This window comes from Stenella coeruleoalba, assembly GCF_951394435.1.
Source record: "Stenella coeruleoalba genome assembly, chromosome: 17".
NCBI lineage: Eukaryota > Metazoa > Chordata > Mammalia > Artiodactyla > Delphinidae > Stenella > Stenella coeruleoalba.
Window position 1 is genome coordinate 4699336 of NC_137163.1, and position 26025 is coordinate 4725360.

General features: G+C 46.3%; 1 protein-coding gene across 6 annotated transcripts in view; it reads left to right on the plus strand.

The window, feature by feature from the left end:
* FAM135B (family with sequence similarity 135 member B) overlaps nucleotides 1–25698 on the plus strand; it is a 278477-nt gene extending 252779 nt beyond the window's left edge. For 5 of the 6 annotated variants that reach the window (XM_079901950.1, XM_079901951.1, XM_079901949.1 and 2 more), the window contains 8 exons: nucleotides 3240–5238; nucleotides 7146–7312; nucleotides 10959–11050; nucleotides 12074–12171; nucleotides 13439–13590; nucleotides 15571–15681; nucleotides 17281–17394; nucleotides 17630–25698. In XM_079901950.1, coding sequence (XP_079758076.1) covers nucleotides 3240–5238; nucleotides 7146–7312; nucleotides 10959–11050; nucleotides 12074–12171; nucleotides 13439–13590; nucleotides 15571–15681; nucleotides 17281–17394; nucleotides 17630–17835 — 2939 coding nt within the window. In that variant the 3' untranslated portion in view covers nucleotides 17836–25698. The remainder of the gene's footprint in view (nucleotides 1–3239; nucleotides 5239–7145; nucleotides 7313–10958; nucleotides 11051–12073; nucleotides 12172–13438; nucleotides 13591–15570; nucleotides 15682–17280; nucleotides 17395–17629) is intronic. The other variant, XR_013824617.1, reaches the window with a different exon arrangement.
* The last annotated feature ends 327 nt before the right edge of the window (nucleotides 25699–26025 follow it).

Below are 26025 nucleotides of genomic sequence, written 5' to 3' on the forward strand. Positions count from 1 at the left end.
CGGCTGTTTTCCTAAGATCTTGAGTTGGCCAGATTGCCTGGATTTGAACTTTTTTTTGCCAACATCTAGTAACTATATGAAATTGGGCAACAGGGGTTGTGGTTTCTACTCCATAGGCTACTGGGAGCAGTGGATAGTTTCGTCCACTGGCACAGAGGAAGTTACGAATGCACGTCAACTAATACCGTTAGTCTCTGAGTCTAAATCCATCCTCTGTGAATCAAATCCTTTGCTACTCTCATTTTTCCCGTAGTTGTAGTAGTGAAATTAAAATAGCTGTTTTGACAGTCTACTTCCTCACTGGGCTTCCTATGTCCTGTCTTAACTGCCTATGATAAATCTTTCCTTTTTGTTTCAAGAACCCACTAATCCACCTGTTACTTGTAATATAAGGACCAGACTCCTTACTCCTGCGAGGCACTCAAGTTCATCCATATTGTGGGCTCTTTCTTCCTGTCTAACCTCATGCCCTTCCCCCACTTCCTCTGTTCACTCTTGCTGCGTCCACGTGGGATCCAACCAACACCTGCAGACTATGCCGCCCAGACTCCTGTGCCTTTGCGCACACTATCCTCCCTACTTAGGTTGACCCATTGTCTCCTTTTATGAAGAAGCTCAATTCGTATTTTCCAGCATACAACCCACATGTTTTGGTAGGAGACCCAGTTGTCCTGTACCATGTTTGTTTCCCAATATTTTGAAAATCCCATAAAGACAAAGAGTGGTTCACTATTATAACTGATCCCCACTTTCCCTCTCTCTAAACCTTGGCCCAGTATAGGGCTTTGCACATAGGATATGTCAATCTACCATTTGTAGGACTAAATAATATTGAAATTGTGTTTTTCACACTGGTACAAACAGTCGATGAGAGTAATAGTCGTTCTGCTGCATTTCTGAGCTATTCTCAATTCATTCTATGAACACAATTCATTGGCTGTGAAGTAGCCAGGATGCTAGCCTTGGGGATATAGATACTTATAAAACACAAACTCTTCTCTCCAGGGGGAACAAGCCATGCCCACATGGATCATGGTATGGTGGTAGATGTGTTACACTACATGTGTGTAGAGGGGACACTAGGAATTTGCAACAGAGAATGTCTAACTTGCTGTAGGGTGTGAGACAGTTCCCCAGAGGAAGGGAAATTTGCCCAGTGCAAAGAACATGTCCAGGGAAGGAAGAGATTCATTCTTCACAATCTTTGTTCTAATCCTTGACCCAACCTTAAATTTCACTCAGAGGATGAGATGATGATGTCTAAAAGCTCCATGTAGTTTTTAAGTAAGTGTCTCAATGGTTTACTCCATGATAACGTTAATAATGATTATATTCATTTAACTTCGTTAAAATTGCATGGAAGATTTAAATTGTTTAAAGAAAATAAAAGGCCAGTCCCCTTTTTTGTGTGTTTGGTGTATATGAAAATTGAATAATCTATCATATAGCTTTCTCAAAAGAGCTGTGTTACAGGCACTTATCCCAATTATGCATATTGGGAGGGGGAGAGAGAGAGGCAGAAAGAAAATAAAAGAAGGAGGAGGAAAATGTAATAGAAGAGAAAAGAGACCAGGGGAGAGAATGAGAGACATAATAGTTTACCCTCAAGAAAAGTAAGAAAAAGAAGGTCACACTTTGGCGCGCCTCCACCCTGCTATAAAGACCAAAGCGAACCTGGGAGCCTCTTGTGGTCTGAGTGCCGTGTACGATAATTGCCCTGGTTACGGAGCTCAAGCTTGGCAGTGTTTCCCGTCAGAAAGCAGAAATCTGTCTTCCCCATGTGTCCATTTCATATCAGAAGTCTGCTCTGAGCTATGGCTGTGAGGCCCACTGGTTACTATGAACCTGCCCACCCGAGAAAGAAAATGTATTCAACTAGGAAAAAGGCTTATTGTTTTTTTCTAACTGTCCGAGGTCTCACAGCTGGCAAGTGTCAGTGTCAGGATTGGAGACCAGGGGCTCCTGGCTCCAAAGGATTCTCTATACTCTGTAAATACTGTACACAAGATGGGTAAATGTTTTACTATTTGTAAGTGGTAATTATTCAAAATGGTTTTTTACTAAGTAAAAGGTAAATCAAGAATTATAATCGGTGGCAGCTTTTGCATTAGTGTGACGCATTTCTGACACTGATAATCCGGTATTAGGTCAAACCTCACAGGTTAAGGGCACAGTCTCTGATACGACTGTCCTTCCTTCACAACTCAGCCACAAGCTCAGGGGTTCTCAGGCCTCCCAGACTTCTGACCAACTGGCTACCAATCCAGGGATTCCCATGACCCCCTCAGGTTTGGTAATTTGCTGGAACAATTCATAGAACTCAGGAAAGGGATATACTTATGATTTCAATATTATTAGAAAGGATACAAATAAAGACCAGCCAATCATAGGGCGAGGTCTGGAAGGGTCCCAAACGTGAAACTTTTATGCCCCCAGGACGGCTGTTCCTGGTATGTGAATGTACATTGCCTACCGGGGAAGCTTAGTCAATCCTCCATGTCTAGAGTTCATACCGCGTTTCATAATGTAGGCATGACTGATTGAATCGTGGGCCGCGTGAAGGAACTCGATCCCCAGCCCATCTCTCCTCCCCAGAGGTTGTACCGATGTCACCTCGTTCAAATCCTCAGTCAACTAGTCACGTGGTCGGTCTTTCTGGCATGGCCAGCCCCCCTCCTGAGTCACCTCCTCAACGCAGACTATCAGAGGACTCACCATGAGTCACCTCGTTATCACTAGCTCAGGATCCACCATGCATAGCTGACATTCCTATCGCTTGGGAAATTCCAAGAATTTAGAGGATATCTCCCAGGAAGCAGGAACAAAGTCCAGACAAACTCTTTATTATACAATCAGGCATTTGGGTAATTCGTGAGTGTAGATTTTTTTTTAATAAATGTATTTATTTTATTTATTTCTTTTTGGCTGAGTTGAGTCTCTGTTGCTGCGCGCGGGCTTTCTCTAGTTGCGGTGTGCGGGCTTCTCATTGCGGTGGCCTCTCTTGTTGCAGAGCAGGGGCTCTAGGCACGCGGGCTTCAGTAGTTGCGGCGTGCAGACTCAGTAGTTGTGGCGCACGGGCTTAGTTGCTCCGCGGCATGTGGGATCTTCCCAGACCAGGGATCGAACCCGTGTCCCCTGTGTTGGCAGGCGGATTCTCAACCATTGCGCCACCAGGGAAGCCCCATGAATGTAGATTCTTAAAGTATAACACATTTTTCTTTCTTTTTTTCTTTTTGTAGGGCATAATTTGAGTGTGTACCCTGGTTTTGATGTTGCAGCAAGAAGTCCCGCAATACTGAATCTAAACGACAGAGAGGAGAACCATATTGTAAATAGAAAATCATCTTTGAGGGAAGACCTTGTCTTGCCCACCATGAAACCACCCCAAATGGACTCTAATGAAGAGGTTATTAGGTGTCCAGGGCCAAATGAGAATGTCACCACACCGAGTCATACGGACGTGTGCTCGGAATCTCAGGTGTATCTGACAATTGGTGAATTCCAGAACAAACCAGGTTTGCCTGAAGATGAACGTCGGACTGGCCAAAGGTCTGATGTTGGAACGCAGCCGCCGACAGATGAGGACCTGCCCAGGAGGAGTCCTGGTCCAGAGGATGACCAGGCCCCAGCACTGACCTACATGGATGTGAATTCTAGCAATAAGAACCCCTGCAGAGCTGACCCCATAGCGGTCACCAGTACCCAGCACGAGAGCGGGTGCTCTCGAGATACCTATGAATTAGACAGAACTGAGCTAAGCAAAGGGGTAGCAGGTGGAGGTCATCACGATGCCAGCTCTTCAGAGAAAACCACACTCCATGAGTTAAGTACTCTTGGAAAGGGAGCAGACCAGGGGAGCAAGATGGTGCTAAGTCTGAAGCTCATCCCCTCGGAGCCCTGTGATCCACTCAGCTCTTCTTTGAGGGATCCCTTGGACGTCAAGGCTTCCCCAGAGGACCCTCACTCAGAGGAGCGGGAGGGAGTGTCCGTACTCTCTGGGGTCATCAAGAGATCCTCGTCCATCATCTCTGATTCAGGCATCGAGAGTGAACCAAGCTCCGTTGCCTGGTCCGAGGCTCGGAGTAGAGCCCAGGAGTTACCTAGTGACCGGGATGTCTTGCACCAGCTGGTTCGAAGACATGCCCTACACAGGAACTCCTTAGAGGGCGGACACACAGAGAGCAACACGAGTTTGCCGAGCGGGATCCAGGCCTCTCTCACCTCCATTAGCTCTTTGCCTTTTGAGGAAGAGGAAAGGGAACTGGCGCTCACCAAACTGACCAAGTCTGTCTCTGCGCCCCAAATCAGTAGCCCCGAGGAGTCTGCTGAAGGTGCGGGCCCCCTGCAGCAAGGGCGAGGTCTTCCTGAGACTTCAGCTGTGCACGCCAGGAGCACGGATCCCTCCGGACACCGCCTTCAACTGAGTAATGCTGGGGTTCACCATTCCCTCGTGGAGGTAGTTTCAGATGCTGACGGCCAGCAGGGCCCTGGTTACATAGATATCCCCAAAGGTAAAGAGGATCCGCTTGATCCTCAAGGACCCTGTTGTCTTGATGGCAGGACCGATAACCCTCCAGGGCTTGAAACCAAAGGTCTGAGTTTAAAAATACCACGCATCCCAGCACTTGAAACCCCTAGGTACAGAGCTTTTCCTAGAGAACTCATGGAGACCCCAGAGCGCATGCCCAAAGACTCTAATGTGGGGAAAAGAGCTCTTTCCAACAGCAGCATCTTGGACGTTGAGCATTTCACCCGCCGTGAGGTGCCTGAAGTGAGTTGTACGTCAGCTGCCGAAATCATCAACCTGGATTCAGCAGGTGAGCGAAGCAGCTCACCTGGCGTCATTGATGATACAGCACTTAGTAGAGGACCTGACACCTTCCCGGAGGATGGACGTGAAGCAGGCGCTGTGTGCTCCACTGGGACTCACTCCATTCACTCCCAAGCTACAGGAAACCAGGAGCCGAGGGCAGGCCCCTCCGTCATGCTGTCCCACGTGACCTCTGCAGAGACCTTCTCTCTGGACAGCCTGAAAGCCGTCGAGGTCGTCAACTTATCCATGTCGTGCACTGCCACCTGTCTCCCTTTCTCGTCTGTGCCCAAGGAGACCCCTGCCAGGGCTGGATTCTCTTCCAAACAGACCCCATTTCCCATCACTCATCAACCTTTGGGTTCCTTTGGAGGTGTTCCGAACCATTCCAGCAAGTTGGAAGAGGAAGTCAGTGAAAGGATGTTCAGGTAGGTTTGCTGGTGGCTTACCTACACCAGCACCATCTTTTAGATTCTTCCACATATTTCTCAATTTCAGGCATACTATTTCAAAATTGTGATATCAGTTATTTTCTGGCTTAAATAAAGTGTTCCATTCTTATCATACACGTCAGGAATGTAGAGTAGTGTAAAGAAGTAAAAACTATCATCAATAAGCCCATCTCAAATATAGCCCCTGTGTAAGTTCATCTACACGTCTTCCTGTGTGCACCTGTACGTATATACTATTAATTTGCAAAAGTAAGACAATTCTTGACAAACTCTAAGTTTTTTCCAACTTAATATATTGCAAACGTCTTTATATATTTATAAATCTATTTTTGCATTACCATTTTAGTGTAATATTCCATTGTATAAATGTACCATGATTTTGTTAACAAGATCCTTTAGAGATAAACCATAAATGTTTTTTCTTCAGTTTTTCTTATGATGAACAACTATCTTATGAGTGTCATTGTACCTCTGTCTTGGCACATTTCTTTGAGAACCTTTTGGGAATAGGACTAATTCAGATTTTCTTCCTAAGCCCCTTTTGTGTGGTTCTTAAGTTTATCGCTCCTTTTGAAATGCCAGAATCCATCCCTTTATCCTTGTCTTGGGTTTGTATTCCTATTACTCCCTCACCTATAAACTATGTATTTGATTAAGTATAGTATGGAATCACTTAATCAAAACATCCCATCTCATTCACTTGTTCAAAAAATGCTAAACAGTTACACATTAAAGTTATCCCCCAAAGAAATTGCTCAGGCAGGTAAATTTTGGATCCCATGTTTTATAAAGACCATTAAGTGCCTATTATACGCCCACGTCGTCAGTTTAACCAGTGCATAGCAGGCACTGTCCAGTGCCTGGCCAGTGCTGTCCTGGTTGTAACTGTGCTCTCAGTCTAATAAGGAGACGGGGACATGACAGAAGCAAATGAGGGCAGTTGAGTAAATGGGATGGTTCATGTGTGCACAGCTGAACCAGAAAGAGAAGGACCTCATTTGGCTGTGGGGCAGTGAGTGTGAACACAGATGGTGGCCATGAGAAGCTTTTTAGAGATGATACCTAAGCTAAGGAGAAAATATGAGACACCATGTTGATGATAATGATGGTGATATGGCTGGTAATCGATCACATCTCCTTTTTCACATTTAATCTGTTACAAGTACTGTTCTAAGCATTTTGAATAGATTATATCACTTAATACAACAAGGCAAAGACAACTTTATGAATTCGATACAGGTGTTATTCCCCTTTTACAAATGAGGAAAGTGAATGCAGAGAGGTTATAAAGCAGTTGGTGCACAGCTAGTAAGTGTCTAAGCCGGGATTCTGGCTTTGGCAGTCTGATTCCTGAGTCCGTAGTCTTAACCACCTTGTCAGGTAACCAGGCAAAGAACAGGATAACCAGGTGGGAAGGGAATTTCAGACAGATAGACCCAAATGCACAAAGGCACGGAAGTAAAGACAAGAGGCATAATTCATGCAGGGACTTTATGAGAAATGTGTTCTTTTTGGAGGCTAGTGGATGACGCTGGAGAAGTACGTGGAAGCAGGTTAATAAACTCTCACTCCCGGAAGATCGCTTCAAGATTTTGTGGATCCTTGGAGCTGGAGGGAACCTCAGAGGTTCTATTCAATGCAGGAACCACATCTGCAGAACCCAGATCAATACAGCCCTTGGTTTTCCTGGGTCACTCTTCTGCCTCGTTGTTCAGAACAAGCCTTCTTTCACTAGCATCTCCCATGAGGTCCCACATTCAGCCTTGGTTGCTTGGCCGATACTTCCTTGTAGTTGTCCATCACTCCTGCATCCCAGCTCAATGCATCTCCTGTTCAACATGGAACACACAGCTCGGCTCGTGATTAATTAGTGTATTCTCCAGTTTTTATCAGGCCAAAGAAAAATTTAAAAAAGAACTGAAGATTGATGGATTTCTGTACAGTGACTCATCTGTACTAGCTTCTGACATACCATATTTCCCACCAGAGGAAGAGGAAGAAAATTTGGAAGATGGGATTCACCTGGTAGTCTGTGTCCATGGCCTGGATGGTGAGTTCTAAAAGGGTTTCCTCCTCAAAGTTTTGTGCTATAGACGAATTACCACATTCATGAATTAATCTAGTTTAGGGACTTGTTCAACAAATGTTCAATTAGCGACTGTGGAACATTAGTAAGTAGGCTGGATCTAGGAAAATGGCATGGCTTTGCTCTCAAAGAAAAGATCTCTCTGGCAAAAAAATATGTTGAGTTAATGAAATACACAAATGAATGAATTAATGCGATGAAGGAATGAATGGAATGAATAAATCACTTCCACTTTTATGGATTCTAATGTATAACTAAGGGTCAGAGGAGTGAAAGGGCTCCTCTGGGGCTTCAGTGGTGATGAGTAGCAAAACCGGGGGTCACATTCTTCTTATGATGATCAAATAGGGAATGGTGATGGGCTTCACTTCTGTGACATGCTCTTGTTAATATCCTTAATTTTCCTCACTCTTGGGGCTAATGCATTTAATTGTCCACATCAACACCTGGCTAGATGCATTGCATGCCGGGACGCTAAGTCAACAGGTCTATTTAGTGAAGTGGCAGAGAATCCAGTGGTAGATCATCATTCCAGATGATGATAATGATGATGATGATGATGGTGATAGTGGTGATGACTTTGATGATGGCCAGCATGTATACATCACTCACCAGGGGCCAGGGACCACTCTAGATACTTAACATTTATTAACGTGGTTGATCCTGACAATAGCCCTGCAGAGTAGCTGCTATTATCACCCCCATTTATAAGTGGGGACACTGACTAAGAGGGCAGCTGGGTAACTTGTATAAGGTCCCACAGCTAACGCGGTTGAGTCAGGATTAAAACCCATCTGTCAGGCTCCAGAGCCCACGGTTTCATTTTGCCTTTTACCAACAAGCTCATCTCTCCCCCAACCCGAACCTCCCTCCACATCCCTGAGTCGTCTTTTTAAAATCTTACTAGGTCCGGTCATTCCATCACTGGGATGGAAGCTCTTTGTAGCTCTCAGAAAATAAGATAAAATGAACTCCTATTTTAAGAAGCTTCGAAAATTCCCAGCATAAAATATTCTTTATATCTGATCCTTGTCATTCTCATCTCCTGCCCTTTCTGCTCTCCCCTCTTCCAGCTGCACCAATTCACTCCCATCTCCACGGACAGGGACCCTTTCACACCACTGTGTCTTTCTCAACACTGGGTTTTCTTTCCGATGAGCTTTCCTCTCTCTGCACTGACTTCAGTGCTTCACAAATTTCAGCTGTTCACACATTTCCCTTCCCCTTATTTACTCTACCCATGTACCTTGTACTATAATTTCAAAATTTGTACTGAAATGGGCATACTTTTTGAGTGTATTTATGGAAAAAAATAAACTTCAAATCACACCACAAATTAAATACTAGACTCACGCGCTACACACAAAGAGTCAGACTAAAAATAATTAATATAAACAAAATAAGTTTGCTAAAGTTTGATGTGTGCCAATGTCGGAAGACTTTTTTGAGCTTGACACTCACTTTCTCTTTGCAGAAGTATTAAGCTGTTGAAAACATGCTTGTTTTTAACTGGGGCTTCCAATCAGAAGGACCTCCAGAAAGACAAAGAATAACGTCCTCACTCATCCTGTGTATTTTTAACACAGGACCTATGGCCTTGCATGACCAGTGTGCATCTCTTACTTATCTGATATTAAATTAAAATGAGATAAGCCTCTCAATCTCTTTGTGAAAATAAGAAATCTGGTCAGACTCCATCCTGCAAGTGGGAGAAGAGGGATGCTATAAAGATAGGCCAGCTTCTGCAGTCTTTGTGCTGTGTCAGAAAACGGAGCCGCCAATCACAGCATTGTCACTTGGGCATAAAATCATCAAAGAGACATCCAATAACAGAGCACACGTTGCTTCTGAAGGTGATTTCTCTAGTTCCACGTCCATATGTTTAAACTTTGCCGAGTTTTACAGGATCCATTGGTTACATTCCACTTACAAGGCTATATTGATGTTAACAGAGAACTGAAGAAATTGGTAATGGTTATGGGTATCTGCCCAACTCTTCATATTGTGACCAAAGCCCAAGATTTATATTCTTGTAAGTGTCCTCAGTGGAACACGTTATCAAATCATATTTTTTTTTTTGCGGTACGCGGGCCTCTCACTATTGTGGCCTCTCCCGTTGCGGAGCACAGGCTCCGGACGCGCAGGCTCAGTGGCCATGGCTCACGGGCCCAGCCACTCCGCGGCATGTGGGATCCTCCTGGACCGGGGCACGAACCCGTGTCCCCTGCATCGGCAGGCGGACTCTCAACCACTGCGCCACCAGGGAAGCCCTCAAATCATATTTTTTGAGAAAGTTTTAAGTTGCAGAAAGTTCTCTGTTGCTCAACAGCTGAAGGAGGGGGGCCCACTGTCATCCCTTCCTTAGACTCCTTGTGCTAAACAGAAACACCTGATACATATTTATTAAGGCCACAACCTAGAATGCCATTAGGTAGCTTTAAACAAGAACAGGACCAAAGAGCAGACTTTTACTGTCAGAAATGAAAGGAATGAACAAAATTTAACTTAGTACAAAATAGAAACATTTTCTAAAAGAAAGGGAGTATTTTATAACTGTAGCCCTGCGTGTATGAGCATGTGCTCTGACGGGCCATCGTCGTGGGTCACCCTTCTATTGGGTCATCCTTGAAAATTAGGAGGAGTCTGTCAAACATCTTTGGTTCTCCCATATTCTGTATGGCGTTTTCATCCTCTTTTGAATCCCTTGGTGGTTTCATAAAGAAGGGTATAAAATTGGTAGTCAACGATATCACTTCTAGTTTCCCAGCTGCTTTGAAAGGACGGTTACATGGTAAAGTAGGTCACCCATATAGCCACATAAGCAGCTTCGGACTTTCAACTCGGTAGGGATCCCTTTGAGGAATAGATTAAAACATTCATTAAGCTACCACTGAACCCCATGGCCTGCATGAAATCTACCCCTAACCATACTTGAACAAGAAGCTTATGCTGTTATATCAACTATTTTCCACGTGATTTTCGCTTCAGGGATGCAGTCTGTGTGTTCTTTGTGGCTTTGCTACTGGCAGCAGAGCCTCAAGTCCTTGAGCTCTTCTTCCTCTGCCCTGATGGAGCTTGCCTTTGCTGACTCTGGTTCCCAAGGGTGATCCTTACTCTCTTGTACATAATTATGCCCCTGTTTGAGGGACTTCCTTGCTGACAACCTGTAAATGGCAGAACTAGTCCTGCATTAAGGAAGCGACTTGAGAGGGGACTTGTAGATATCACATTGTGCCACGTCCGTGTGTCATCATTAAGTGACACCACTTGCAGAATGTCCTGAGTAAACAGAATTGCCTGTCAAAGAAGGGAGAGGCGGCGTGCCTTCCACCGTTGCTGTGTACAGAACGTTCACAAGCCACATATTTATAGATCAGGGAATAATCCCCCTGAGGGAGGAATACCAGAAAGGCCCTGACCCCGTGCGGACAGGAGGAGGGGGCAGCACGGGGACCAGTGGATTGGACACGTTTAGTTGTTTTTATTATCAACTTATTGAGAAAGCGGGAAATGGGAGGGGGACCGGAAAGGAGTGAGAAATAAATCCCTTGCGTGTCAGCTGTTATCTGATTAATTGTGGGTCCGTGGTGGGGTTATCTGTCGTTTTTAGGGAACAGTGCGGACCTCCGTCTGGTAAAGACTTTCATAGAACTGGGGCTCCCTGGAGGAAAACTGGACTTCCTAATGTCTGAAAAGAATCAGGTATGACAACAAAAGCATCAGAACCGAAAGGATCCCTGATTCGTGTCTTACCTGAGCCTCCTAAGGTCACCGTGGTGGTTTATGGCCACACAGATGGGAGGGGACTTTACCAAGGAACACTCCCAGGCACTTGGAAGGTCTGGAGAGCTCGTTTTCTTTTGGGAGGAGGAAATAGTAAGAAGGGGGGACATGTGAGTCACGTGACTGGGCCTTTTGACCTCACGGGTCATAGGTTGAGTGACAGCTCAGAGCATAAATGATTGGGCATCCGTGGCTCTGTACTGGGGAAGGAGTTTGTCACTGGCATCTTTGTAACCAAGGGAGCTGGATTATGACCTTTTCATAGTCAGAGGTAGACTATGGGGCCTTTGCCATTTCAGGTCCGGAGCCTTAATGGGATGTCAAGGTAGATGAGAGCTGAGAGATGCCATGGCCAAGAGGTGGGGCTGGGTGGAATGTCGTCATTGAGTCCCATTCCATGGGACTGGAGAGGGATGAGCTAAGTGTTCTTTGGAGGCATAGCACTACTTATAACTAAAGGGTCCCATGACCACTGACAATGGGAATCGTACAGAGAATAATCAACAGGCAAACGCTGGGAGGTACAGTCTCATTCCTCCTCTCTTAGTGGTCCGTCCTGTTGCCTTTTCTTTGACACCTGCTCTATACAAGGCATGCCCTTGGGTGCGTGGGGTATAAACGTGAGCAGGAGGAAAGAGGATCGCTTTGAGCATCTGCGACGCGCTGAGCAGTTGGCGTCTTTCCTCATTTACTTTTCCCAACCGTTCTGTGAAGCGTTGGCACCATTGTCGCCTCACAAAGAGGGAACCCATGGTCTGACCTGGAGAGCCCCAATCGGGGGGTCCTTCTCAGGTTGTCGAATACTGATTTGTACCCCAATGTCAGGCGTGGGCATGCCCCCAGGACGCACGGTGGTGTTTAGTGGAGGAAGATGGGCTTGTGCACGGGGCCCGGCCTGGCCCCACGCCCTCCCCAGTAGCCGTTCCCTCTCTCTCCTTCCAGATGGACACGTTTGCAGATTTTGATACCATGACCGATCGGTTACTGGATGAAATCATTCAGCACATCCAGCTGTACAACCTCTCCATATCGCGAATTAGGTAAAAGGAAACCACAGGTAGTTAATGCTGGGGGGAGGGGTGCCACTTTTACGTGTTTGCTGTGTACAAGTTCAGCGTGACGCCGCCTGTATACCGGTCTGGGCTAAGTTAACTTGGGACCTTTAAGGGGGTAGATTACTTTCAGAACAGAAGTGGGTACCAGGGCTGCTTGACACGCCCATATCTGTCATAGCAGGTGTGCAGGAGAATAAACACCGTGTGGCTCAGTAGAAAGAGAATTGGACTTAAACAAATATCCTAGGTTTTAAATTCTCATTCTTCTAACACTCACAAGTCTGTGTCCCGATTCTACCATATAACCTTTTACAAGCTTTCTACATCTCTGAGCCTCGGTTTCCCCATCTGTTAAGTGGGACCAGCCCTGAGGGGATGCGTCGCCTGCCCCGTAAAAGGGTTTGAATCAGTGCTAAGTGTGTCCTTCCACTGTAACAGGCAACTTGGCGTAAATATTGAGATGGTTAAGGTGATAGTCAGTAGCTTGTGTTTCTCAGGCACTTGCAGATGTGGACATAGTGGTGAGTCCTCAATGTCCGTGACCCCATTTAGGCCTCTAAGATACCACTTCTTTATTCAACAGATGAGGTTTCAGAGGCCTACAGAGTTAGGTAAAAATAAAAGGCCGCACACGAGAAGAGCTAGGGAGCTACTATAATATATAATATGATAGGGTTTTGATAGATAATCATTTAATTTGAAAGTGATGATGTGTCGAATCCAGAGATCTTCGAGCAGCAGTGCAGCTGGAGCAGAGCATGTGCTGTGGGCTGAGAGCAGGCAACTCACTAACTGTACTGAGTGAACGAGGGATGAGTAAACTTGGAGAGGCAGGCAGAAGTCGGGACATGAATGGCCTCGTAAGCCAGGCTAAGGAGCTGGGGTTTCACCCTGTGAATGACCAGGAGGGTTCAATGTGAATTTCAGAAAGAACCCCCAGGTGCACTGAGGGAGGCACAGAGACCAGAAGTGGGGGGAGGAGGGTGCTCTAATAACACCAAGATGCCCACACTTCTCTTCTGACCACACTGGGCTCAGAGCTTCCATTCGCAAAGGCCCCACCTCGGGCTTCACGTGGCCAGCGTTTAGAAACCCTATGGGGATGAGTTAGCGGCCCCCCTTCTCCCTGCTGGTTCCCCTAAATCCCATGGGAGGTGGAGGGTGGCTCACCCCTTGGTGCTCCTGGTGCAGCACTTCCCAGGCAGCCAGCCTCCTGCTGTCACTCACGTGGACCCCTTCTGTCTCTCAACAGTTTCATCGGCCATTCTCTGGGCAACATCATCATCCGATCGGTCCTAACGCGGCCCCGGTTCCGGTATTACCTCAACAAACTCCACACCTTCCTGTCGCTGTCCGGGCCGCACCTGGGGACCCTGTACAACAACAGCACCCTGGTCAGTACAGGTAAGACTCTCTCCAGCCTCATCATTCCTCAGAGTTCATTCAGGACCCAGGGGAGGGGGAACCAGAGACACATGCTCTTCTTGATGGAACCTGTGGCTTTGGAACCTCTTCAAAGCGTGAGATGGTGGAAAGAGACCTGGGCTCAGAAAGATGTTATTTCGTTTGTGAGCTGAATGAGATGAGACAAGAGGTTCCGCAAGGTCTCTTCTGCTTCAGTTTTCTGTGAATAAAGATAAATAGGGGTGGGGAAAAGAGAGCGTGGGTGTCCGTGCATGCAAGCTGCTGTAACAGGTTGCCATAGACTGGGTAGCGGGGGGGCGGTTACAAATAACAGACATTTATTTCTCACGCTTCTGGAGGCCGGAAAGCCCAAGATCAAAGCACTGGCAGATTTGGTATCGGGTGAGGTCCCGCTTCCTGGTTCACAGACGGCCGTCTTCACACTGTGTGCTCACATGGTAGAAAGGCCAAGGGAGCCCCTGGGGCCTCTTTTCTAAGGTCACTAATCCCATTCATGAGGGTCCAACCCTCATGACCTAATCACCTTCCAAAGACCACACCTTCAAATACCACCACGTGGAGGGGGTTAGTTTCAGCATATGGATTTTGGGGAAACAAACCTTCAGTCTATAGCAATGGGCTTTGAATCATGTCACTTCCATGACAAGCTTATGGTTAAGCTCTAACCCAGGCACTCGAGGAAGACTCTGACCAAGACGTGTCATCTCTGTGCTACTTAGTTTCCTTATTGGTAAAATGAAGCTAATGCGTATATGTTTGTGTATAAGTATCGATACATGCATGATGTGTGTATATATATACATGTGCCTATCTGTAAACATATATATTTTATATGTGTGTGTATGTGTATGTATGTGTTTATATATGTCTATAAACATGTACATTATATATATACACATATGGGGGTGTGCATGTGGGTGTGAATGTGGGTGGGGGGCCACGGGGGTGGGGCTTAGGCTCAAGGAACAGAAGGGGTCCAGGCGTGCCCCCCACCCTGGTGTCAGAGGACAGGGGACCTCACCTGGGAGCCTAGCAGGCTTCCTGGGCTCGAGTGGGTGCGGCAAACGCCCTCCTTTCCTCTCCTGCTTCTTGGGGTCGTGGGTAGGGAGGGCCTCTCCCACCTGCCTCTCCTGATCTCCGCAGCCTCCCTCCTATCCTCCCAGGACCAATGCGGCTTGAGGGGTGGGCGTTGGAGGGCAGGGGACCAGCCTGGGAGCTCAGCAGGCTCCCCGGCCCCAGTGGGCCCAGGCGACCGCCCTCCGCTCCTCTCCCGCTCTTCCCGGAGAGTCCCTCCCGCCTGCCTCTCCTCATCTCCCCGGCCTCGGCGGCGCTGATCTTGTCTGGCCTCCACTTCTCCTCCCCCCCTAGGTCCCCCCACGTCCTACTGGTTCACACTGGGGTTCCTCCCGTCTCCTTGGGGGTCAGAGGCCCCCCCCAGCAGCCGACAGGCGCCCTAGTTGTGGGGAGACGCTAACTCCGCGTCTTCCCACGCCGCCATCTTCCTTGCATTTTTATCCAGTTCATTGCTTTGTGCTTGTGACATAAGGCTCATACCCACCCGTGTTAGCGTCAGCATGACCGCAGCAAATGGAGAGACTTCGAAAGAGGTTGAATTTAGCTTCTTGGTATCCTAACTGGATCTGTAAGGAGCACTCTTAAATACTTCGGTACTTAGGACAGTTTCCTTAGGCTCGATTCGTAGAAGGGGACTGAAAAGTCAAAGGGTTTGGATAGCTTCATGACTCCTGAAGCCTGTCTCATAAGATCTTCTATCCCCGCTACCAGTCCATAAGAACACAGATGTCCCTCTGACTTCCCAAGGATTTGTTAACTTGCCTCGCACGCTCTCATTCCTAAGTTAGCTAACAAATCAGTTTAATGTCATCTTTCCCCCATTCTTTTGCTTTCTTTTTGTTTGATGCGTTTGAAGTGGGTTTGGCTTTGCTTTTGTCTTTCTAGGCTTGTGGCTCATGCAGAAATTGAAGAAATCCGGGTCCCTTTTGCAGCTCACCTTCAGGGATAATGCTGATCTGCGCAAATGTTTCCTTTACCAGCTAAGCCAGAAAACAGGTGAGTGGATCCCCCGCAGCACCCCGAGGCCGCGATGAGTGAGAGACGGAGAGCCAACTCCTGAGCCCCAAATTAGAGTCAGGGCTACGCTGACTCACTCACGGAAGGATGTCACCATGAGCTGCACTGTTACACAGTCTCCTCAACTCATGGAGAGGCCAACAGCTACCCAAGAACTCAGCTGCCCCTGGACCGCCTCCCCCCATGGCCTGGGGATGGTATCATGATGAGAGGCAAGTGTGTGCAGTGTGATCTCTACAGCAGAGCCACTGCCCACCGAGCCTTTAATGTCCTAACTGCACAGGCCCCAAGGTCTATGTGCCAACTCCCAGCTCTTTCAGCCAGGTGCAGATCCACCTACAAAAAGGGCAGGTGGACACTGTCCATTTCTGTTGGCAGCGCAAGGGGAGATGGGGGTCCCTCTCGCAGGCCTGAGATCACACCTTCACCCGCACCCCGTAATAAGGAAGCACACGTAGATGTCGAAGACCCTACCTGCCGGGAGTGAACAGAGCACAGCTGTGGCCTCGTGTCCCCGGAGAGAGCAGACAGGCTGCCCGACTGTCCCGCTCAGTCCTGCTAAGCAAGCCGGCCTGGCCCAGGGTCTGCCTATGGTCCACAATCTTGCATTCATTTATAAACACTGACTCTGATGATATCCCTGTCTCCTCAAATGTGAGTCCGGCATAGCCCTGGGCTGACGATAACCTTGGTCAAGTTCCTTACCCACGTGTGTCTCTGTGTGCTATGTTGAGGGTTATCCCCCATGGGGAAGTGAGGAAGGAGGCTCGGGCAGCAGGGCAGTTGGACCACAACGTGGTCGCCCCAGACATCTCAGCGGGCCCCACCCTCTGGGAGCTTGGGAGCTGGGGTGGCCCTACAGAGGTATCCTGACGGAGGGCAAAGGGCTGGTCTTTATACCCCCTGCCACGTATCTGCCGGTCACTGAGTCCAGCCAGTCCCCAGTGTATTATGGTCTTGGGCTGTGATCTTGGATGAGAAGACTCACGTCAGTGCAGGCGTCCCCCGCAGGGTCCCTGAGCTGAGAGCAGGCCGGTGGAGGACCTGGGCAGAGCACTGCAGCACCTGGAGATCCCTGAGGGGCTCTGGGGACTGAAAGAATAGGCTGTGATGCTTAATTTAAAAGATCCCTCTGCCTCAGTGTGAGACTGATTCCAGGGAGGTGAAGCTCCCTGCAGGGAGATGAGGTCAGAGGTTGATTTCCTCAAGCAGGTGACATGACCGAGGCCGGAACGAAGGGAGCCGTGGGGTTGGCAAGGAGCAAAGTACTAGATTTACTTCCTCATGGACTCCCCAGTATTCCCAGCCAGAAGGGCACATCTGTTACTTCCGTGTTGTTTATCTCTCACTGTTCAGAGTAGTGAGCTACGTGTCTCCTTAGCTTCCGTGACTGATGAGGGCAAAGCCGCCACCTTCCCTCTTTCAACCTCCCAACCCAGAAGGTCCTTATGCAGTGACTCAACCAGTGTGTCTGGCGTCTTCTCCCTTCTCCTCTCTCTGGGGCAAGTTTGTAAAATGTATGCAAAGCAGAGGCTAGGTGAAACTACCTGGGTTAAAGCACCGTCTGGCTTGTTGCAGGTCTGCAGTATTTTAAAAATGTTGTGCTGGTTGCTTCTCCCCAAGACCGCTATGTGCCATTTCACTCAGCCAGGATCGAGATGTGTAAAACGGCCCTCAAAGACAGACACACAGGTGAGCCACATTCCTTTTCCTTTTTCCTTCTCTTTCCTTTCCTATTCTCCTTCTCCTCCTGCGTTTCAGTGACTTTCTGCTTTAAAAGCAGAAGGAAATCATGAAGGTGCTGTACCCATTAGGGCGCATCAGCCGTTCTGCTCGGGACTAGCCGCCCGACACACACCCAGCCCTTTTCTCTAGATTCTGCTGCTGAGCTCTGCCCCCATCTGCTGTCCGTCTTCCCTCCTTGCAGGACCCGTCTTCGCGGAGATGATCAACAACCTTCTCCGTCCTCTGGTGGACGCCAAGGACTGCACTTTGATTCGACACAACGTGTTCCATGCCTTGCCCAGCACTGCCAACACCCTGATTGGCCGAGCAGCTCACATCGCTGTACTGGACTCCGAGCTCTTCCTGGAGAAGTTCTTCTTGGTGGCAGGACTCAACTACTTCAAGTAGCGGCTTTGAGGGAACGGCCTTGGGGAGCTCACCAGAAACGTTGAAGATCCGTAAGAGCCCTGGCTGAGACATCCTTTTACAGACCTCTGTCATTCCAGGCTGGAGCTCGGAGAGGAAGGCGCTGAGGGATGGAGGGTGGGGTAGGACCAGACATTCGAGGTGCTTCCACTTTGGAGATTTGGGAAAGCTGAACCCATAGTGTAAAAGACAACAGACTTTGCCCGAACCTGTCTAGCCATCTGGCGTCTCGTTCAAGATGCTTTCTAGGAAAATTCTGAGAAAATAAAGAAACAATACTTGGAGTTGGTGAGCCCACCTTCTTAACTACCACTGGCTCACAGAGAGATCACTCCAACTTAACTAGATTTGTTCGGTGTGTAACTAGTTCATAGCTTTATCATTTTTGATGCACACAAGCATTTCAGAACTCAGGTTAACCTCTGTGCAGAAGTGGAACATATCTGTGTAAATACAGTCCTTAATAGATTCAAATGTGCCACTTGTTGAAGACCATGTGATGCCCATATTCTCATTCTCTCCTCATGTTTTCTCAACAAGGGACAAAGGAATGCTTTGTAAACTCCAATTTTATTTCATAACAGCAGTGGGTGGGGTGATTTGAGGTATGGGGAGAGGCAGGTGATGCTATCGGTACATGCAAGTTTGTTGCAGAGAAAAAATAACTGGTGAACTGGCTGCTCCAGCTACTTCTCCAGATTTTTTCTGTGCGTAGCCTTGGTCCGCACATTACTTTCGCGATTGCTGAAATCTCTGTCTGTGGTAGGGAGGATTGACTGAGACTAAACCTAGCAGAAGGGGGCACTGAGATGATTGCACATGTGTGAAGCTCCTGCTGATACACTTCCAAAGAAATGCTATGTTAGCATTTGATGCACTTGCAAAAAATCAAAACCATTCATATGGCCAGCTGCTTCTCCTCTCCGTGGAAGGGGAAAGACATCTAACTGGAGGAGTGCTGGATTTAAAACCTCAGGGGAGCTCTAAGAAGGGTGCTGGTTATCTTTCACTAGAAATGTCTTCTTGCCTTAGGAAAATAAAGGGCTAGGAAAGGTCACCACTGATACAAACCAAGAGACAACAGGGACAAACGTGAGATCAGAGATGAGAACAACAGCCAGGTCGAGGACTCACCTTAAATTGTTACTGGTAAGTGACTTAAGGGGAAGTTTGGAAAATTACCAGGGTGTTTAATATGGTCCCAAAGACTGTGTACACTCTATGAGTTAAAGGAAGACTAGAGAATCAGTTGTACCGAAGGGATGCATGACCCAGGACCATAGGGGTGACTAACACGGGAGACCCATCTTCCAGAGGCAAAAACTCCTGCTGCTGCAAAATTTGCTTCTAAAAATGTAGAAACTCATCTAGGACCAGATGCGTGGTCCCAGCCCCTGGACCAGAACCTTGGTGATGACCACCAATGCCATGGTAATAAGCCAAGTGATTCTAGACTCATCTGAGAATTTTAGTTCCTTGCATATTAGCAATGTGACTTTGGAAAACAAAGTAGACCATGGAGATCAAGTCCAGGTGGACAGCTTTGCAGGAGAGCAGACTTATGCATTCCTTAAGAAGGGCAAAGGTGGGGAGGGAGTTGAAAGACAGACTCCCACACAACAGATGTAGGGTTTCTGTGGGTCTTCTTCAAACTTTCATTGTATCTTGGTCTTAACACGTATGGGATCAGTAAGTCCTCTGGTCACTCTCCCACTCGGTACTTTTCCAGGTTCCTGATGAGCATAGACTCTGGTTACTTATGAACAAGACCAGTCTGCTATATAACCCAGAGGGAATATGCTTCCTTCAATGCAGCCTGTGATGTTGTGTTTCTTGGTCCAGATAAGTGCCCAAGCGCAGTGCAGGACCATACGTTTGTAGCAGCTTCTCCTTTTTGGCCAAATGAGGAGGCCTGCCCCTCCGGTGAGCATTTCATTTTTGTGTTCCCAATGCCCATCAGCAAAGTTTGTCATTCCCTGGTCATTTGAAAGACCGTGCAGCCAGCGGTTACGGAGCCAGGGCGAATCAATGATCATCGTCTTTTCCAATAACCAGATGCCATTTTTAACTTCAGTATATGCTGTCTGGACATAGAACTAATGGCAATAAACGTCCAGCTGCGTGGTGCACCTCTTTTTTATAGGGGTGCTCTGCTGTCTTTGTAAACCCTCTCTGGCCTCTGAGCATCTGTTGTAACTGTGTAGAAAGTACATCTCTATATTGTAAATAAGAGTGTCTAGTGTTGCGTGTCACGCCTCATTTGAAAAGGCTTTTTTATGTCTCTTTCTATTGAAGTATAGACATATAATGTATATATATATATATATACACATAAAAATATATACATGAAATGTAAAACAGGGACATTCTATTATCGACTATAAAATTATAACAGAATGCCTGCCAACATAGTAATAGGTCTTCATCCTCAGCAGACTTTCTGTTGTTTTGTTTCTATGACTTGTTAAGTTTCTCAGAACTAGTTAGAAGTAAACATGCGTAATATCGAGATGAGCTGGAATTTGTAGTTCATGCGCCAGATACACCCAGAGAAGCAGATGTAAATCTAAAGGGACCTTGGGGCAAAATAAATACCTCCACGGCAGGTTGAAATCAGCTGGGGTGTTGTGCACCTGGGGAGAAGGTGGACAGAATTCGATTCCTGTTAGTTTCTGGAGTCCACGGGTATTGACTGAGCAACTTGCATCCGTGCCAGGTGAGAGCACAGGGTAAGATGCAGAGTCCCTGCTCTCAAGGAGCCCGAGGAAGATCTGGTCTTGTTATTACAACATGATACAATGAGGGCTTTGTTGAGGCACAGGCAGGATGAAGGTGATTCTAGAAGTCCAGTCTTCACTCCCTAGAGAAATCTGGGAATGAGCCTTTGAAAGGGAGACCTGGAAAATGAGATGCTTACCTTGCACAGCCTGTTGCCACCAAATGCACGTTCATCAATTCATTCATTCATTCAACAGATACATATCGAGGGCTTACTGTGTGCTGGAAATGCATTGGTAAGATCCAGTAGTTCATAGTTTAGCAAGGAACACAGCCAGTCAAACGGGAAGTTAGAGCAGGTGGGCACCGTGGAGGTGGCAGGGATCTGATGGGGGCCCAGAGGAGGGACATCCAACCTACGCTGCAGATGTGGCGTGGTGTGTGGTCCGGAAGGGCCTCGTGGAAGACTTGATATCTAAACCCAGACACAAGGCTGAAGAAGAGTTGGCTGGGTAAAAGGTGGGTTGTGGGGACTCTCAGGGAGGGAACAGAATGTGTGAAAGGTTGAAGATGAGAGGGAGCTGGGAGCCTTTTGTGCACTGGACAGGCAGATGGAGAATCAATTTGGGCATTTACAAGAGTGACAGAAGGGAGGTGTGAGCAGTCAGCCAGCATGCGGGGATTTTCTTCTCCTCTCAGGAGGAAACTTCCATTGTTAACACTAGTCGGAAAATTTCTACTCGGTAATGAGGGTCCCGTGGGAGACCAAGGTTCAGCCCTGTCATCACGTCTCTCTCCAGGGTTATTGAATTGAAAGCATGCTCTTAGGAATTTATAAGCCCCCAAATGTAATTGACAATTTTGGTCTTTTTTTTTTTTTTGCCATGCTGTTTGCTTTGATTTCACAGGGTTTACTTCTAAGCATTGGCAATAACCAGGGCTGCCATGTACAGCTGCACAGGTTGTATCAGAAGAAGAGTGGTCATGGCAGTGAACACATAGAGGAATGGTGCTTTCTTACCCCATTCTTACAAGGTGTCCATCCCAATATCCTTAGGAAGGATGATGTCATTCTTTAATTTATAGAACCAAGCACCATGTGCTAACATCTGGATCAGTTTTTTTTCTCCAATTTTTTTCATTCACTTTTTCTTTCCATGTTTTAATGAAAATCTCTTTTGTGCTGGGTATTGTACTAGACTGTAGAGATATTGAGATATTAAGATACATCATATATTTCGAAACACTGAAAGGATCTGGGACAACCATAAAACTTAGTGTTTTATTTTTAGCTGTTTTTAAATTAAAACCATGAAATCTCAGAATTGGAAGAGGAACAATAGGTTGTTTCATTCGGACTCTATCTGACATTTAGCATCCTGAGCTATGTTCTTCCAACCTACACAACCAACAACAACCATGTGGGTCTTCATCTACGTATGACAAAGTAAGGGAGTGCTGTGGTGACGTTACAGGCAATAGGACACACAGACATGCATCCTTTCTTCTTTTAGATAAAGAGCTGCCCCCATGAAGATTTTTCTAAGCCTTCAAGGTGCCTTCCTGAGTCTTTCCTCTTTTGCCTTTGTTTTTTAAAGCTTTATTTTCCATGGTACCTCTTTCCTATTACACATAATGCTAGAGATGTCTCAATAGACAGCTCTATGGAAAATCTAGAAAAGAAAAGCTGAAATCCTCCCAGTGTGCTGCTTTTCATGTCGAATGGTAACAATGCACCTTACTATTCAGTGTGTCAAATTCTAAAAACCGGTTTTAATTTTAGGGAAAAGGACCCCAGTGCCTTCTGTAGCACAAAGGAATGTCCTTACTATACAGAACTGGGCTTCTAGAACAGATGTAAACTGTGGATGGTCCTGCTCTGTTTATATCTAAACCAGGTTATTTCCCTACAGTTGATCTTTTCACAACTAAATTATACAGTGGAGAATGTGTGTGTCTTCATTTCATAGATGTGGTTAGGATTATATGGCTGTAAGACATAATCCTCAAACCCCAAACTTCATGACTCAACACAGATTCAGAGATTTTTAGAGGTAACACAAACCTGGGCTCTCATTGATCTTATTTTTAACAGGTGAAGGAGCAAAGGAATGGAAATAACATACAATGCTCAACTTTGGTTTGCTAAGTCTTGTGCGTGTGTGATTTCATTTAATCTCTAAAACTCACAATATACAGATGATGTTGGTTGAAGTCAAGTAACCTGACGAAGGTCACACAACTTAGCAATAGTGGAGTCAAGATTTGAGCCCTGGGCCTCCATTTTATCCTTCCTGCTACAATTCCTCCAACCCAGAGAAGTTAATAAATTGCGAAAGTCACAGGTCTGTTAAGATCGACGCCAGGGTTCAAGTCTTCATCTCCTAAACTGTAATCTTATGAGCTTTCTCTCATAACATATTCCTGTACAAGGCACCTACAAAACCTATAAATGAGACGGCAAAGGAAGCCATCATTCAGTGACAAAGGTGGTTTTGTAAAGCACTGTCCATCAGCGTAATGGGGTGATTGGGGTGGGCTGGCCTGTTGGCTCTTGGTTAATCATCTGTGTTTCTCAGTCCCTATGTCTCGAGTTCTTCTTTCTCCTACTAGCCCGAAACCACTTTTCCCTAGACCACAATGCCTTTCCTTCCAAAGCTGCCCCAGACCATGCCTTCCATCTACACCTCCTGTCTCTTTCTGCTCTTCCCACGTTGGAATGGCTGGTCATACTCATCTGGGAATCAATTCCTTGTACTCTCGGTTGTGAACCTGCTCAGTGGTTCATGGATTGTAGATTCCCGCTTCAGGATGAATCTGAGCTCCGTGTCTTGCCCTCAGAGCTCAGTTGTCTCGCGGTTCCATGAACCCACTCCTATCTCATTCCTGTGTTCTGGGGGGGGGGTCCCCCACACATGTACTCCTTAGAGCAGGAACCATGTCTAATTTATCAGTGCATCCCATGGCCTGGCACAGAGTTAGGGTTCAGTAAGTAAGTACCAAAGAGGGCTGGTTCTTTGGAAGCTTGTGTTTTCTTCTCTAGCGCCTCATCCAATACACAGTAACTGATTCCCGTAAAGAAAGGGTTTGACGTTCGCTCACGTTTACCCTCTAAGCTTCTGAATTTGCAGGAGGAAAGTAGTTTCATGAGAGGAGACGTCATCATGGCAGTGTTCCGTAATGGGAAGAACTACTGTGTCTCTGGGGCATGCCTTCAAGCCAGGGGCTGGGGTCAAGTTTCCTCATCTATAAAACAGGCTTTAAAATGTCTCCTTTGAAAGGTAGTTGGCGCGGGGGGGTCTGGATTAGAAAGAGGTAAGCAGAGTGTCTGGACCAGTACCGGTGTCGAGTAAGCATTTTAAAATTGGGGGAATAGCTCAGAAATATTTTATAGCAAAAGTTAGCTCTAAGGAATTTTCGTTATAATAACTCAGTACATTTTTACATTCATATACAACGGTTTGAGGGAGATCCACTGTGTTTGAAACTTCAGGCTTAACCTTCCAGAAATCAGAACATTTTTTTGTGATTCCAGGAGCCTCCAAACTGGAGTTTTCCAGCTCAGTTCTGTGCATGATTGGATGATCTATGTAGTAAAACTATTTTCCTGCTCAGGGTATAATGTAAGTCATTGTTAAGTTGAGAGGAAGGGCTGAAACCTGACACCCAACTGAGAACAATATTACATCCAATTTAAGGTGTTCGGAAGTGTTAGTTCTGTAAATGTCATTCAGAATCTTTTTATTGCATCAAACTGAAAAGACTTTTAGCACTTGGGCTGAAATGTCTTTTAGTCCAAGGTTAAACTTATTGCATATGGCGAAATACCCTGCTTCATCCTTCTTGCTCCAAGGAATTTTAATAATAAGCCAGGTACATCCGATAACCTATGCATATATCTTTTGCTTGTTTTTAAACAATTTTTTTTCTTAAAAGAGAGCACCCCACTCTGTCCCACATACTCTCTTGCTCGTGTGTAACAAAATCAAAGTCTGTGATTTTTACCTTCATTCATGATCTTCCTATAACTTACACCTGAATGCATTTCTTTTTAAACAGTGTCTATTTATTCTGTGCCGAGTTCTGTGCTAAGCACTGGCGGCTACAGAAGTTCGTCAGACGAGACCCTGCCATACAAAAATGTATAATCTGGGGGGCCGGATGGGGAGTGGACATCCACATAAATAGAAGAATGTCCATATAGATAAAATAAGGCAAGAGAGCAGATGGGAAACATTGAGAATATTATCGTCCTGGCGCCTCTTAGAACAAGTCAAACTCCTGATATTGGGGTTCCAGCATCCCATCAGGGTCTGGAAGGAGGAAACCAGCCCAGATGAGATGCTGCAGTGATCTCAGCTGTGCCACTCAAGCAGGACCTCAAAGCTTCCTTGGTGACACTGACGCCATCCCCAGGTCAGTGTCAAGTCAGGAAATTTGCAAAAGGAGAAGCTCCGTGGTACATATTACAGCTCAATGTGTCAAGAAATGCCGCCTCCTGACTGGCATATTATCTGTCTGCAATACAGACTCTTTGGATGCTCTGTGGTTTTAATCTTTCTACTTATTTTCAAATTAACAGATAAAAATAATGATCAAGCAAATAAATGGTCCACTAATGGTGTCCATAAACATTATCACATTCAGGCTCGACCAGGAGAACTAACCTGTGGCTTTTGTCTATCAATCGTACAATGTAGGGCTCTGGAATTTATTTTGTTCTATTCTGTTTTAGTTCAGTTTTCAAATGTGACCTCCTACCTTGTAGAAGGTAAAGAGAGGCAGTGTCTTCAACATGGTCCCTTTCTCTGAAAAAGAACCTGAATGTATAGCTTGATGCCACTGTGAATTCCTAATGCATATTTATTCTGGTGACAATGTCTGTGTACAATAATTACAATCTCCCACACACCCTTGGAAATTGTCTGTAAAATTATGATGATGGGAATAACAAAGTCATCAGAACCGATATAATTCTACTATTTTTCTACATTTGCTTTTTTGGTCGGCGTTTTGTGTAGCTCGTGATGTGTATCAACGATAAACAACAACAATAATAAAAAAAATCCTTTGACTTTCTCTTGCCAGGACTTTGTGTTTATGACATGTACAGTAGCCACTCTTTAGAAATGCACCTAAGGCTGAAGAGGTTATTTCTACATTTGGTCAGAGGACATCTGGCATATGATGGTTGTTTCTGGAATGCACACCAGAGGAAGGGTCCACGGTACCTTGAGTTGGTGGAACAGGGCAGTGAGGAAACTCCAGACTGGACCTTAGGAGGCTCAGGTCAGGAACGGGCTGTGTTTCAATGAACAGGAGACACCCAAGTCCTCATTGCTATGTTCAGCATACCTTGATTACGTGGACGTTTTAACAATCAGAGTCGCTCATTCAAAATGCCTCTGGAAGGGTGAGTTCTTGGTGTCTGGATGGTGGCTGGGCTGACTGTGT